At 33.4% G+C, this 17,037-nt stretch overlaps 1 protein-coding gene across 1 annotated transcript in view; it reads left to right on the top strand.

Annotated features, from left to right (window-relative positions):
* The window catches only part of LOC107675388 (probable E3 ubiquitin-protein ligase HECTD4), a 110,480-nt gene that overhangs the window by 11,740 nt on the left and 81,703 nt on the right, over positions 1-17,037 (top strand). The window contains exons 7-19 of the mRNA XM_016469699.1: positions 466-636; positions 1,872-2,064; positions 3,903-4,061; positions 4,384-4,497; positions 6,074-6,214; positions 7,426-7,655; positions 8,739-8,881; positions 10,367-10,437; positions 10,583-10,688; positions 10,914-11,034; positions 12,183-12,305; positions 15,539-15,663; positions 15,785-15,938. Of these exons, the coding sequence (XP_016325185.1) occupies positions 466-636; positions 1,872-2,064; positions 3,903-4,061; positions 4,384-4,497; positions 6,074-6,214; positions 7,426-7,655; positions 8,739-8,881; positions 10,367-10,437; positions 10,583-10,688; positions 10,914-11,034; positions 12,183-12,305; positions 15,539-15,663; positions 15,785-15,938 (1,851 nt within the window). The remainder of the gene's footprint in view (positions 1-465; positions 637-1,871; positions 2,065-3,902; positions 4,062-4,383; positions 4,498-6,073; positions 6,215-7,425; positions 7,656-8,738; positions 8,882-10,366; positions 10,438-10,582; positions 10,689-10,913; positions 11,035-12,182; positions 12,306-15,538; positions 15,664-15,784; positions 15,939-17,037) is intronic.

The raw sequence follows: 17,037 nt of genomic DNA, 5'->3' as shown, positions 1-17,037 counted from the left end.
TATATATATATATGCAAAACATTTAGACCAGCCAGATTTAATCAACATTTTTATCAAGTTATGGCAGTACTGCACTGCAGATTGAGTACCACAGTCAGCAGACCATAACCAAAATCTCTATCCTCACAATAATAATTATGAGAACAAGTAAACATTGCTGGCGTAATATTTGAACGGACAGATTAAAGGTCATCATTTAGTCTCCCTCATGTCATTCCAAGTTTCATATTACATTTCAGATATTATATCCATTTTATGTCTTGCGTCCTGCATGAATGGCCTGTATGAATACCTGTAAAGAAGAAAATCTAAAATAAAATGCAATACATATGGCATGTTCTTGCATGGTACCTTTATTGAAACGTATCAGATGTGTAACATTATTGATGATGTTATATATTGACTAGGCCCTTACAAATGCGTTATTTGTGGAAGCTTCTAGTTCCCCGTTTCTCTCTTTTGAAGGTTTCCCAAGTGGTAGCGATGCCGCTTCATCACTTCCCAGTGGGCAGCAGCTTGACCAGCCTGCGTCTGTGTTCTGATGGTACCTTCCTCTACTGGGTTTGGTCACCTGTCAGCATCAACGAGAAAACCCAGAAAGGCCACTCTGTCTTCATGGATGTCTTCCAGCTAACAGTATGAACTTGAGACTTACAGACTTACTGATTTCACTATGTTCTCTGTGCAGATTTATAGTTGCGTTTACAGTTTTCTATTGCATGCAATAACTGAAGTTCACTTTAGCAAACTTATAAAAAAAGAGTACTTATTATAGTAAAAATAATACACTTTAAAAGAAAATACTTAAGTATGAACTGAATGCACTTAATTACATATTAAATTAAAATGTTTTAGTTCAAATTTATACTAAATGCAATTAGTTAAGATCTTAGCACTTTTTTGACCCACTTAAAACAAAAAGTAAATTTTGTATGCAATTTCATGATAACTTCTATTGTCTTTGAAATATGGTTAAAGTGCTGCAGAATGTACTGACAGCTAAAATATACTTTAATGTTATTTCTATTGACACAAGTATGTCATATATTTAAATATATTTGTAATTACACATTTGTAATGATGATGCTGCAATTTAGTACATATATTAATTCTAAATGTAATATTGAATAACAAACTGCAGTTAAAATGATAATCAAGTACTTTACATGTGCTTTAGTATGTTAGTCAACCCTTTCAAATAAGTGTACTTTAAAGCAGGACAAAGATTATTAAAACATAATGATTTAAAAATGTAAGCTAACGTAAAACATTTAATTTGATATTATTGCAGAGTACCACTTTTTAAAAGTGTACTTAAGTGTGTTGAACTCACTTAAAGAGTTATTTAGTAGAATTTTGCCAGGAAATGTTTTAGAATTTTTATCACGTTAATATAAAAAAATCTTGTGTGATATAACTTGTGTTTGTTTGTTTGCTGGTTTTTATTGTATTTATTATACTTGTATTTTTTAAATAGTTTTTGCCATGAAAATAGCCTTTGATGCTGACATGGCATTACATAAATATATACGATACTATACTTAAGTGTGTTAAGAAACGGTCATGAGAGTGTCTCTCTTTAAGTCACTTAAGTGGCCTTTTATTTCATTAATATTATATTACCTGCAAGTCCAGTTTTTTTTAATATACCTTTAAAATTTGAAGTATAATAAAAGTGCACATTCAATACAATTAAGTGCACTTCTTTCACAAGGGAATTATCATAAATGTTGCAAGTAAATAAGTGTTACGATAAACCTTCATTTCACAAGTTCTCACGGTCTGTTTTTTTGTGTGTGTGTGTGTGTGTGTGTGTGTGTGTAATGAACCCTCACTTCATGAGCTCCCAATATCTGTTTTGTTTTTTGCAGACTGAGTTGGGTCTGTGTGTGGCCAGTCCTATTCAGGATCGGGTAATCCTCTCGCGAAAGGAAGGCGAGTCATCGAAGTGTTTGAATGAGCTGCTCCTGAGCCGTATGTCCCGCTTTCGTGCCTCGCACTCGTCCACGCTGGCTGCTCTCACCGGCTCCGCCATCACCAACCCCGTCAAAGAGGAGCAGTCGGGTAATGCTGCTGTATGTTGTTTGTGCCTCGCCTGTTCCCAAGCACCAGCTTCTTTGGCTTAGTTTCTATAATGGGAGCTGTTGTGAAAGAGAAGTGCACTTAATTGTATTGAATGTGCACTTGTAGTGTACTTCAAATATTAAAACTGAGGATGCACGATATTATTGGAGTATTATCGGAATCAACTGAAAAATGTATGCCGATATGCCTTGCCGATAAGACGAATAACTCACATGTGCTCTGGGTGTGTTAGGTTAGGTGTTTTATTTATTTAGGGAGTGCTGTAGGCCTACTTGTAATAAAATGAAAAGTAAAATACACAAATAACATTAAGATATAAATAAAGCAGTAACCTCATAACATCACGAGTCTGTTTTGATTTAAAGGTTAGAAGCTATAGCTTACATGAATAAAGCAATGACACTTGTAAATTAAATAATTTAATATATACAGATTTATTCATATTTTTTCAAATGGATTATGAATACAAGGAGCTCTAAAATATTTTTAGAATTTTTACTGCTCTTTTGCTTTAGACCATCTATTAATGTTAAACCCACAAATAAAATGTTGAGGTTTCATCTGCATGTCAAAAAAACAAACAAAAAACCCAGCAGAGATTGATTTTATTAGTTATTTTCAAAGCTTTCAATGTCCTCTCTTTAAAAAAATAACTTTAAGATTTATTAGTTCTAACAAATACATTTGTGCTCAAAACTAACGTTTTGATTTAAAGGTTAGAAGCTATAGCTTACATGAATAAAGCAATGACACTTGTAAATTAAATAATTTAATATATACAGATTTATTCATATTTTTTCAAATGGATTATGAATACAAGGAGCTCTAAAATATTTTTAGAATTTTTACTGCTCTTTTGCTTTAGACCATCTATTAATGTTAAACCCACAAATAAAATGTTGAGGTTTCATCTGCATGTCAAAAAAACAAACAAAAAACCCAGCAGAGATTGATTTTATTAGTTATTTTCAAAGCTTTCAATGTCCTCTCTTTAAAAAAAGAACTTTAATAAGATTTATTAGTTCTAACAAATACATTTGTGCTCAAAACTAACCAAAATTAAAAATAATTTGATTAGCATTTCTGCACAGGAGAGACTTGGTGTTGTTTCAAAACGTGCTTTTGCGATTAATCGCATCCAAAATAAGTGTTTGTTTGCATAATATATGTGTGTGTTCTGTGTATATTTATTATATGTATATATAAATACACATTGACTAGCGACTATCGTTATATTGATTTGATGTCGTTTACAATCAACAGATGACCGGACAACACACCTGACCGGTCGAAATGTTGCACTGTTTAAATAAATAATTTTTCAGATCTCGAGTTCAGTATGCAGATTTTTATTTTATTTTTTCCAGATAATGTTTTTCAGATAGTGTGACCAATTTTGGGTTTTGGATGTGTACACCAACTGTATTTTTCATGTCATTTTAGGATCATTGAGATGCAATTAGATGCTATAGCCTATTATAGTTTTTATCAGTATTATATATTTTTTTTATAAAATAACATTTTCTGTTTTGATTTTAGTTAGAGCATTTTAGCAGTTTTGTTGTGTGTCTTTGTCTTTTGTAAATATGTCTTTAAAGTTTTTAGAATTTTTTTTTCAGTACATCAAGTTAAATGAACATGAGACATTTTTTTTAATGGTTTTAGTTAATTATAATAACCCTGGCTAATTGGAAAAGTAGAGAAAACAAGCACACCTGCACGTTCACGTCTCTGCTGTGCTGTGGATCCTCACTGCAGTTTAAATTGCAGTGTTGATCGTGGGCTCTTGTGGCTGTTTTTTTCTCTCGTCCCAGTAGTCAACACAAGCTGTGGTCTGTCTATAAAAGCACTGAGGAAGACGCCGATGTACGTGTGTGGGACGTATCTGGTGATGCTGACGCCCGCTCCAGGTGTAGCTGGGAGCTCGGCCACCCGCTCGCTGTTCGGTGGCTCCAGTGGCCTTTCTTCCCTCAAGAGTAAGATCTTTATACCCGAAACAGTCATTTTAATTAAGCACTGTTTCATACTGATCTCTATCATGGATAGTGTCAGAATGGTGATTAATCATTTAACGTTATCCATTCTTAACACCGCTGTTACCTAATCAAATGCATAACAATTAAAGGGACAGCTCACCCAAAAATGATTGCATCATCTGTTCACCCTCTTGTTGTTCCAAACCTAGTGAACTTTAATAAAGTCCATGCGATCCAGTATTTATTTACATTGGAGCTTTTATTAAACATTCTCAAGCTCTTGTTACCATTTTCATTCCCTGCCTTGTGTTTTCTTTCCTAGTCTTGGCGTCTAGTTTGGTGTTTAACCTGGCCGACGGTCAGTTTAGCAGTCGTGCTGATCTGGTCGATGCTCCTGGAAGTTCTCTGGGTCGCGGAGCTCAGGTTGCAGGACTGGGTAAGAATCAGACATTTCCACACGTTAAGGTCCTTTCACACTTAACATGATGCAAAAAAGCTAATCGCATGTCAGACTAATTCACCAATATGCACTGGGACTGTGAGTAGTCAACATTTGAAGTGGATCAAAACCTTTCATCAAAGTTAACCTAAAACAAAAATGAGAGCTTTCTTGATCTGCTTCAAATGTTGACTACTGTGTTATAAGGTGTTATGCATGCATTATAGTGCATTAAGAATACTCTTATGATGCATTATAAATGCAGGCTTTATCTACTGTTATAATGCATCGTATTATTAAAAGTTATAACCACAAATAGGTAAGTATTATAATGTGTTGTAACTGTTGTTATGATTATTTATCAGATGATGCAACATATTATAAGGTTGTTTATAAAGCATTATGCATGCATTAAGAATACCCTTATGCATTATAAATATACAGGCTTCGTAGAAAGTGTTACAAAATGACAAAAGCGCATGACAAAATTGCTAAAATTGATCTAAAATAAACTGAAAATATAAAAGTAAACGCTAGATCAACATATTAATAAATGCTGTAATAGTATAAAATAACACTGCGTCACATTCAGGTTGTTATTTTTCCATGTTTTATGTCTTGGATTTATAGTTTTAATCTATATTTTTTTGCTATTGGGCTTGTTTTCCATTCTTCAAGTGTTCTTGAAATATCTCTCTTAAGTGTTGTATGAGTACTGATGTTATGTTTTGATAATGATTGTTCCAGGGGCCTGTTATGATGCACTTAACAACTTGATCTGGACGTGCTCCAGCGACTACATTGTATTTTATATTTAATCTGTATATCTGTATTTATGTTCTACTGTTAGTGTTATCTGTATGCACCAAGGGTCTGAGAGTAACGCAATTTCAATTCTCTGTGTGTATGTGCTGTACATGTGGAAGAATTGACAATAAAGCAGACTTGACTTGACTTGACTTGACTTGAGATTTTTAAGAGGAGTGAGCTAGAGATCTACAGAGAGTGTATAGAGTTGTCTGCTGTGCAACGGGGCTTCCACTTCTCTCTGGTCCAGTTTGTTTTCTACTTTGCACAAGCCCTGAAACAAGCCTTCATATCTTAAGAGAAAAATTTACTAATGCATTTTTAAAGAAACCTGTTTCTTTTGTCAATTTTTGTACAAAACTGAACTTTAGTGAGGTGAGCTCGTGGTTGTGGTGTAGTTTGTTCTGTTTTAGCTTGGTGGTGTTAACTAGTGTGAAGTGTTGCAGTTGTGCACTAGTTTCTGCTTCTTAAAGCCTACTTAAAGTTGTCACCATTAAAACAAGAAAGCCATTTAAAAAATAGCAAAAGAAAACAGGTCACGCTCCAAAAAAGCAAAAAAAAAAAAAAAAAAAAAGACATGAGCACAGATGCACATTTAAAATTTTCAGTCTTTCCCTTCTGGAAAATGTACCAAAAATGTTGATGACTCATCCTGTTCATATTGGGTGGTAGAAGTTATGAAAAACATCACTTTAAATAATTTATTTGATCAAAAACAACAGAAAAATCAAGGTTTTGACCAAATTCATGATAATGATTGTTCCAGGGGCCTGTTATGATGCACTTAACAACTTGATCTGGACGTGCTCCAGCGACTACATGGACCAGTGGTGTAATCCTGGGAATCAGGCCTTCCATCATGTGTGCCAGCGACTGGGCGTCAGTCACGTCATCAGTCAGCCTAAAGGTACTGAAACTATATGCCTATGTAAACAAAAAGTACAAAACAGTTAGCTGGAATAGATTTTTGTATGGTGTAAGATTGTACAACATAACATTTTCGACTTTCGAAACATTACACCATGTCCTAACCAGGCACAGTTTCCAGCTGTTAATAGTGATGAAAGCTTATTTTGCTTAAATGTCACTTGTGAAAAAAAAGTGCGCTTTTGCATACTTTTAAAAGAGCACTTATTACTGTATACTTTGAAAGAATATACTTAAGTGTAAATGTTTTCAGACACATAATTGCATGTTAATTGCAGTTAAGTAGAAATGTATTATAATTAAAATTTATATTAAATGCAATCAGCTGAACTTCAACAAAAACTAGTGTGTTTTTGACCGATTTAAGTAAGACTTAAGTACATCTGTTGTCTTTGAAATATGGTACTGCTGAATGTACTGTCAAGCATTTGTGATGAACTACAATATCTATGTCTTGTGTTTTTAACACTATTTGTAATTACACATTTGTAACGATGAAGTTGCAATTTAGTACATTTAAAATATATTAATTTTAAATGTAATATTACATAACACATTACAGTTAAAATAATAATCAAGTGCTTTACATGTGCTTCAGTTTGTTAGTCAAGACATCAAAATAAGTGTACTATAAAACATGACAGGATTATTAAAACATAAATTTGACATTATTATAAAGGTCACTTCTTAAAAGTGTACTTAAGTGTGTTAAGAAACAGTCATGAAAGAGTCACTTAAGTGGCCTTTTATTTCATTAACATGAACAGTTTTATTGTTTTTTTTAAATATACTTTTAAGATTCGAAGTACACTACAAGTGCACATTCAATACAATTAAGTGCACTTCTTTTTCACAAGGGTGTTTTTTTTTTTTTTGTTTGTATCATAAAATAAAAGTGATAATAAAAATGATGGTGACACTTTCTATGAAGCCTGTATTTATAATGCATTGTAAGTTATAACCACAAATTGGTGTATCTATATATTTATTTATTATTATTTTTTAGATTCGAAGTACACTACAAGTGCACATTCAATACAATTAAGTGCACTTCTTTTTCACAAGGGTTCATTTTTCAGTGGTGCACTGGAGTTCTGATAGGCCACTTGCTTTTTTTAGGTGTGCTGATATTTTGTACATAAGTGATCTGTATCGGTTTCCCAGTAATATGTTTTTGACTCTTTATGACAGAAGAAATGATAGACACATGCAAAGTGATAAACCAGCTGCTCCATCATGTTGGCGCCATGTGCATCCATCAGCTCAACCTGCTGGCAGCCAGCAGTAATCTGCACCTGGGACCCTTCATAGGAAAGCAGCCCATGGAGGCCTGCCACTTCAGCTCCATATGTGACGTCATGGAGAAGGCCATGGTTAACGAAGACACCTGCATCATCCGCTGCATTCTGGTCGTCTTTCAGGTGGGGTTTTTCTAGTAACACTTTATTTTGATGCTCCCTTTTTTTAACATTCTGTTGGCAATAAATAATGTTGCACCTACATGTCTACTAACGCACATTAGAGTATTAGAAGACTTTCTGCTTAATATCTGCTAACTCTTTATTGTCATGGTCTCCCAACAGACTGACTGTAAGTAACTTTGGAAGTACATGGGTCAAAGATGTTAAGATGCCCGCATCAAAATACATTTACAAAAGTGATTTTATGTCCATAGAAAGCACATTAAATGTAAGTAAAGTGTCTACTTTTAAGGTTTCAAATAAGTTTTTGGAGAATAAAATGTCAAAATTTGGTAACAAAATAATGTTACATTGTCATTCAGTGTAACACAATATTTATGTAAAAATTCAAACATGCTTATTCTGACGTGTACATATTAAAATATATAAAAGAATAAGGGAGCATATTAAATTTGATTGAGTAAAAAATTCTTACTGACCAATGGGCAAAACCTAGGATAGTGGCACATTTTAAAAATGTAAAATTACAACTAATTAATATTTGAGGTGAAAGTAATTAGTCTTTTAATATGTCATAAATTGATTTTTGTTGTAAATATGCCTGACAAGATTGTTAAACTGAATGACATTTTAGTAAATCAGGGAAAATGTATGATATTTATTTTTTGCTCAGAAAAACAAAAACAAAATTGCAATTAAATTTTTTTTTATTTTTGGGGGGGAAAACAACAACAATTTAAAGCAGTATTACACTTATTGTTTTTATGCGTAAACCCTTTTTCGTCTTTGACCCACATGTAAACTTATTCTAACCCTAACCCTACCAGTCTACTAATACTCTAATGAGAGTTAGTAGATATGTAGGTGCAACGTTACTTATAGTCAGCAGAATGTGTTAAAAGGGACCATCAAGATAAAGTGAAACCAAATATTGAAATTAGATGATTTTTTTAAATGACTTTCGACCAATTTTGATGAAACTGTTTAGTAGTAGTGATCATTTTGTTAACTATGCAGAAAAAATATTACAAAAAGGTTAGAAATTTAAGTATTATAAAAATGTTTTTTTTATTTTTTATCCAGGTTGTGTTCCAGTTTTTTAATCTAAATGCAGAGCAGAACCGAGACTGTGTGAAGCACTCTGGACTGTTGCTGTGGCAGTTACTCATGGCTCCTCACGATCAGATAGAGCCGGAAATACAAAAAGAAGTGTGTCTCGCCATCAGGTGAGCCTTGAAATGAAGTCAGAAAATCCAAAAAGTAGGGATGCACCGAATGTTCGGCAACCGAAATCGGCCGAAGCGAAAAGACCGAATAAGTTGTACCGAACAATGACGCAATCAAATAGCAACCAGAGTAGAGTGAGAGTCGCGCACTCTTTATAATGCAACACACGTCAGCAGTGTGGAAGCATTTAAACTGTCCGTGAAAAAGGCAAAAATCATTACAAGCACCGACAGCGAGAGACTGTTTAGGACTGCATCGAATGTCTTTGATGAGAAGAGGACGGGGGGATTGTTGCTGGTTTACTGTATTTATTTATTTTATTTATTTCAGGTTTATTTGACAGGGACAATGCACATCAACAATACATAAATGCACAATGTGCCAGAATTAGCCAGAAGGCTATTTTGCATCTGCAGTCCCTGGACTGATGGTAAAATTGTCACCCTAAAAATATAAAGAATTAATCAATACATAATACTTACATACTCTAAAATACATATACCATTCACACTATTCCTAAAAACAAAACATCTCCTTTGAAATCGCGAAATGGCCTTAAACAATTAGTAAATAAACTGCAGAACGTTATGTTTTCGCACAAATTGCATGCATTCTGACAGCGCTGCACGAATTCGTGGCGGAACTGCTTGTTAACCAGGGTTCAATCCAGGGGAAAATCTGCGCTGAAACAGTGTTACTCGTCAGTTGCTCATTTTAATTAATTTTTACAATGCATGTGACAATGAAATACGTGCAGCATATTCGTAATGAGACTCGTTTATAAATCTGCTGTTGTCAACAAAAAGAAGCATTGAGGTCTTCCTGCGCGTTTCGGCCAAAATAAAAGTTGACAAAAACTCTATCAACATTCATAAATGTTAGCATTGTTGTAATTTTACTGTTGTTCTGTAAAATAAATGAAAAAGACAGTAATAATGATAATAATAATTGCAACGGCTCTGTTAATACATTTATTATAACGTACACACATAGTGTTCAAATTGGGATCTGTAATATTTTCTAATGTTTTAAAAGAAGTCTCCTCTGCTCAGCAAGGCTGCTTTTATTTGTACAGTAAAAATACATGCCTGATTCAAGAAGGGGGTCTGATGGCCACAAATATTATATTACTAACTTATTAATTTTAAGTTGTGCTAGAATGTTAAAAAATGTTCAGTGTTAAATATTTTTAAATTGTTGTTTTGTAATTGATTTTTTCTTTGTAAAGCAAGACAAAACAGTAAAAAGTACATTTTGGCTATTTAATTTATGCAATGGTGAAAAAAATTGGCAAAATACATGGGGGGAAAAACCTCAAAAAAACGTTTTCGGTATTCGGCCTTCGGCCCAGTGTTTCATTTTCTTCGGTTTCGGCTTTGGCCAATAGTTTTCATTTCGGTGCATCCCTACCAAAATGTCAAAGAATATCTCGATATCTGCAATAACTATAAACCATTTTTCTGTTTGTCCGTTTTTCTCATTAGCTCAGGTTTAAACACTTTGTACCAGAGTGAATCTGAGTTGAACAACCTGCTAAAATTCGTTTTCACAGAGGGTGAGAATTGCAAATAGATACACATAGTACAGAAATCATACTTAATTATAAGTTAAGTTAGCATTGGTTTGCTGAAATTGCACAATTTCATATTGATAAGTAACAGTGGCAGTAATAACGGTTTGTTTGTTTTTTTTCTCTGCAGGGGAGAAGAACAGTGGTTTGTCTCAATTGCGTGATGTTATATTAAACAACCTTGCTAACCAGTTACAGAAGAACCGCTTTGGTAGTGAGGATGATGACCACTACAGGTAACAAGTTTCACTGCTCTTCAGATAGAAAGTGCTTGAGTTAACTTTAAACTGCTTGCTCTGTTCACTTCTGTATTTTACTCTGCTAGCATAAATTACATCAAATATATTCATGCATTTTCTTGTCATCTCAGCAAAAATGTGGTGTTATTCACCTTGACAACTGACTGTAAATGTGTTTAATATCTGTCATGTGCAAGCACTTTCTCCCATCTTCCCCTGCAGGCTGAACGATGAACTGTTGCAGTGTATCTTGAAGACTGTAGTGCGCGAGTCATGTCTGCTCATCACCAAATGTCAAACCGTTTCCAAGGAAGACCTTCAGAAGCTTCTCTCCACTGTACCTGTATGTGACTTTAAGAATTACTTTGATAAGAGATACTTTTACTTTTAAGTGAACTGAATTGATGTTGAAAGATGCAGTTCTACAAGCTGTTAGCTTTCATATGCCTTGTGAAAAAGAAGTGCGCTTTTAAATAAAGATACTATATTAAAAAGAGTGCTATTACTAAAATAATATACTTAATACGTACTTAAGTGTAAACTGAAGGTAATGTTTTCAGATACTTAACTGCATGTTAATTGCAATTAAATAAAAATATTGTAAAGTTTACATTTATATTAAATGCATTTAGCTGAACTTTATAGTGTTTTTGGCCCACTTAAGTAGGACTTAAGTACATCTTCATATGTAATTTCATAATTACTTCTATTGTCTTTGAAATATGGTTAAAGTACTGCTGAATGTACTGACAAGCATTTATGATAAACTAAATGCATCATGTATTTAAATGTAATTGTAAAGTTTAAATTTATATTAAATGCATTTAGCTGAACTTTAGAGTGTTTTTGACCCAAGTACATCTTCATATGTAATTTCATAATTACTTCTATTGTCTTTGAAATATGGTTAAAGTACTGCTGAATGTACTGACAAGCATTTATGATAAACTAAATGCATCATGTATTTAAATGTAATTGTAATTACTCGTGTGTAATGATGAAGCTGCAATTTAGTGCATTTAAAATATATTAATTTTAAATGTAATACTGAATAACACACTATAGTTCAAACGATAATCAAGTACTTCACGTGCTTTAGTCAACACATCAAAATAAGTGTACTTCTTTAAAACGTGACAGAAGATTATTAAAACAATGATTTAAAATGTACTTTAAAATAAAATTTTAAATTTGACATTATTTCAAGTACACTTTTTAAAATGCTTTTAGAAACATAGTCATGAAAGTGTCCCTCTTTAAGTCATTAAATGGCCTTTATTTCGTTAATATATTATCTGCAAGTACTTTTCTTTTTTTAAATACACTTTTAAGATTTGAAGTACACTACAAGTGCACATTCAATACGCTAATTAATACACTTCTTTTTCACAAGGGAAAATACATCTGTAATTTGAAATAATAATTTTTTTTTTTGTATAAATCATACAGTTTACTAAATCTCATTAACTGGCAGCACTTCCACATCAACAGGTAGCGTCACCAAGCTTGCGTTATTTAATGGCTGTGCAGAACCATTTGCTCAGCAACACCATCCTGCTCCACCCGGATGACATTGATGATAGTGACAGCTCCCTACAAGGGGAAACAATGAAGGTACAGGTAAACATCCCCTTTAAAAACCCTACAGTCTCTCGGATTGGTTAGTGTGGACTGATGGTGGCTCCATCCAGGAAAGGAGGAACATACAGGAATGCATTGCATTGGTATTAAATCGGTTCATTATAGTGTGGTCTGTACTGTACTGTGTTCCAGATATTCAGCTTTAAGTATTGGTTTGGCATTGCAACATCTGCTTTTGTGTGTGAATATGTGTGTTTCTCTAAGAAGTTGAGTTTTTTTTATTAAGTAATTCAATGCATTTAATCTCCATTTTATTTATTATTTGGTAAATTGTCATGAAATAAGCATTGGTAGTAGGCTTGCCGCAATAGACGGTGCTGACGGTGATACCGGTGTTAAGCCGCAACACCGGTTACGTCACTTGCCCACCGCGACACTGACCCCCACCGTCGTTTTGATTTTTTGTAGTAATAAAAATCATTTAGTTCAGTAAAAGAACAGACACTACAATTAAAAACTGAACACGGCTGCTCAATGCAGCGTGCCGAACGACAGTCGCATCACAGATCAGATTTCATTTCTCCAGTGAGGAGAGTGAGTCCAGCTGACTGACACGAAGAGTGAGGTGAGACAGACAAGATGATCGCGGATGATTTAGTTTCGAAACGAAATGCAAAAGCGCCTGTTTTTCATTTTGAAAAGCCTGTTGACTTTTGCCGTTTATCTAAGTTGATTTTGGAAGTTTTTTTAAACATTCGTTTCTTATTTAATTGGTTCCACAGTGTTTGCTGATTTTTACTTTATTTAAACTTTGTCATTTATTTATTTTATTTGACATCAAGGTGTATGCTGTGCCTCCAAGCTTTCTTACTCGTTTTGCTAATAAACGTTCTACGTTTCTTATTTATTTGGTTATATATTATACATGTTTACTTAGCCTATTTCCAGTTTTGTATACCTATTTAAACTTTATGTAAGTTATTTGTTATATTACATTATAGGCATAGCCTGCCCTTTAGCATGGTGTATTTTTATTCGTTTTGTTAATAAAAGTTCTATGTTTTATATATAGGCTAAAGTGAGTTTGACGTTGTGTTTTGTTGTTGCATTCAAGCAATTGACGCCGAACTGCCGCTAATTCGAAAGTGAAAGTAAAATGCGCACGGCGCTTTTAAGCTATTTAAAAGTGAAGTAAAGCGAGGAAAAGAGGGAAAATTCAAACGAACTAAAAACAAACAATTGCTTTACGCCGAATTGCCGCTATTTGAAAGTGAAAGTAAAATGAGCGCGCCGCTTTTACAAGCTATTTAAAAGAGAAGGAAAGCGAGAAAAAGAGGGAACGCCCCGCCCCCGCGGTGATACCGGTTGTCACACGTCGATTAACCGGTGGGAAAATTTCCTCACCGTCACAAACCTAATTGGTAGTATAATGTAGGTTTCTTTAGAAGGATAGGATGTCCACTTTTTGATGCGGGTTAACACTTTCTGTTTTCCTCTCATTAACACATATTAGTTGTGTTCTAAAATCTAGTGAGCTGCCTTGCTGTCTACATAAACAGCTGCCTTCTAAGTGATAATATGGTTAATATGGAACATGATCAGTGACCGATTTGAAACGCACGGTATGGGCAGCATCTCTCATAATGGACACTTACATGTGCCACACAAATAGCACTAAATACTTCTAAGCTAACAACAACAATTTAAGCAAAACATTCAGCAGTAGCATTACAAATGTTGGGTTAAATTCAGCATTTTTAATTAGATTGAACTATATTTATCAATATATCATAAATTGACTCTGATGTTTTGATGGATTTATTTTCAGTTGGAGCTGGAAAGATGTCAAAACATTGAGGAAAATTGATAACTGAATTCACAACAAGAAGTGTGCTTAATTATTGAATGTGCACTTGCAGTGTACTTCAAATCTTAAAAGTATGGCAGCTAATATAATTTTAATGAAATAAAAGGCCACTTAAGTGAGAGAGAAACTTACATGACTGTTTCTAAACACACTTAAGTACACTTTTAAAAAGTGCTCTTTGTAATAATGTCAAATTAAAAGTTTGGTAACACTTGTTACATATGTTACATGTACTTACTATTGTATTAACAATTAATTATGCATAATTACATGCAAGTAACCCTAAACCAAACCCTAACCATATAGTAAGTACATGTATTATTTATGTATATGTATAATTAATATTGCTCAGTAGTTAAATGTATAATTACACTGTAACAAGGACACCTTAAAATAAAGTGTAACCAAAAGTTTTGCTTAAAAGTATATTTAAAATAATAGTCAATCTTTTTTTTGTGCTTTAAAGAAGTGCACTTATTTTGACCAACATACTAAAGCACATTTTAACTGTAGTGTGTTATTTGATATTACATTTAAGTTAATATATTTTAAATGCACTAATTTGCATCTTCATCACTGCAAATGTTTAATTGCAAATATATTTAAGTACACTTTAGCCATATTTCAGAATAGAAGTAATTATTAAATTAAATTTAAGATGTACTAGTAAGATGTACTAGTAAGAAGTCCTAATTAATTAGCTCAAAAAGCACTTTATATTTAAATTGCATTTAATATAGATTTAAACTATAATAAATTTTCATCTTATTTCACTTAACTTGCAATTAAGTGTCCGAAAACATTACATTAGGTGTATTCTTATAAGGTATATGTGACCCTGGAGCACAAAACCTTAAGTCGCTGGGGTATATTTGTAGCAATAGCCAACAATACATTGTATGGGTCAAATTTATTGATTTTTCTTTTATGCCAAAAATCATTAGGATATTAAGTAAAGATCATGTTCCATGAAGATATTTTGTAAATTTCCTACTGTAAATATATTAAAACTTAATTTTTGATCAGTAATATGCATTGCTATGAACTTCATTTGGACAACTTTAAAGACGATTTTCTCAATATTTTGATTTTTTTGCACCCTCAGATTCCAGATTTTCAAATAGTTGTATCTCGGCCAAATATTGTCCTATCATAACAAACCATACATCAATGGATTATTTATTATTTATTCAGTTTTCAGATGATGCATAAATCTCAATTTCGGAAGAATTGACCCTTATGACTGGTTTTGTGGTCCAGGGTCAACACATTGTTTCTGTACTAAGTGCTCTTTTTTTTTAAAGTATGCTAGAGTGTACTTAATAGTTCACACGATTTCTGTAGCAGCTTTAGATGTTCTCTGAGAAATGTGTGTGTTAACTGAACGTGTTCCCGTCAGGAGCTGCAGACTAGTATCCTGTCACTAGCCTCTAAGATCCTGGTTGGATGTGACGAGGTTCTGGAGACGCTTCAGCAAGTCACCAGCTCCCTCATCAACAGCAGCATCGGCGATCGAGAGGCCAGGTGCATTCAGATATCAGCAACACTTCTTTGATGATGCTTTATTTGTATTTTGTGCATGTACTTAAGCTCTTTCTTTTATTTATAATTTTCTCTGTTTTTTTTTTTTTCTTTTAATACCAAGACTGAGAGGACTTGAACAGGTAACGAAGGCCACGATGTTGGGTCACTTGCTGCCGGTTCTCTTGACGTCACTGATGCACCCTAACCTACAAACCCTCACGCTAGCTGACGCTCTCATGCCACAGCTAGTCCAACTGGTCCTGTATACTAGTCAGGTGTGTATCACAATCAGAATCAGAAAGAGCTGATCTGTTGAAGATCTGTGAAAAGATGGAGGCCAGCTGGTCAGCACAGGTCAGCCAGTATGTGACTTATATCATATGTTACCCTGGAGCACAAAACCAGTCTTAAGTCGCTGGGGTATATTTGTAGCAATAGCCAACAATACATTGTATGGGACAAAATTATCGATTTTTCTTTTATGCCAAAAATCATTAGGATATTAAGTAGAGACCATGTTTCATGAAGATATTTTGTACATTTCCTACCGTAAATATATCAAAACTTAATTTTTGATTAGTAATATGTATTGCTAAGAACTTCATTTGGACAACTTTAAAGGAGATTTTCTCAATATTTAGATTTTTTTGCACCCTCAGATTCCAGATTTTCAAATAGTTGTATCTCGACCAAATATTGTCTCGATCCTAACAAACCATACATCAATGGAAAGCTTATTTATTCAGGTTTCAGATGATGTATAAATCTCAATTTCAAAAAATTTACCCTTATGACTGGTTTTGTGGTCCAGGGTCACCCATATAATATCATATCATATATCATATCATATCATCATATTATAATGGAGGTGCAAATATTTAGTGATTGTTGGATAGAAGGTATAACTATAGCATATGTATTGCAATAATCTATCATCATTTGGAAAGTGTTTGACATGCATAACACCTACATTTTTATGTATTTGCTTCCAAATACCGTATGTATATATTCAGTATATTACCTAATCGAAGCACACAGTTGCACCGTGTCAGTATTGTACACCACCACCAAGGCAGCATTTATTTGATAAAAAATGCAGTAAAATCAGTAATATTGCAAAATATTATTACAATTGAAAATAGCTGATTTCTATGTGAATATATTGTAAAATGTAATTTATTTCTGTGATGCAATGCTGAATTTTCAGCATCATTTCTGATTATTTTCAGTGTTGTGCTGCTGAATATTTTTGTGGAAACTGTGATACATTTTATTTTTCAGGATTCTTTGATGGATCGCATCAAAAGAACAGCATTTATTTAAATTTTTTGTAACATTATAAATGTCTTTACTGTCACTTTTGAGCAATTTAAT

Source organism: Sinocyclocheilus anshuiensis, unplaced genomic scaffold, assembly GCF_001515605.1.
Source record: "Sinocyclocheilus anshuiensis isolate Anshui unplaced genomic scaffold, SAMN03320099.WGS_v1.1 scaffold1081, whole genome shotgun sequence".
Classification (NCBI taxonomy): Eukaryota; Metazoa; Chordata; class Actinopteri; order Cypriniformes; family Cyprinidae; genus Sinocyclocheilus; species Sinocyclocheilus anshuiensis.
The sequence above is the reverse complement of the archived record's forward strand: the minus strand, read 5'-3'. Positions and strand labels throughout refer to the sequence as shown.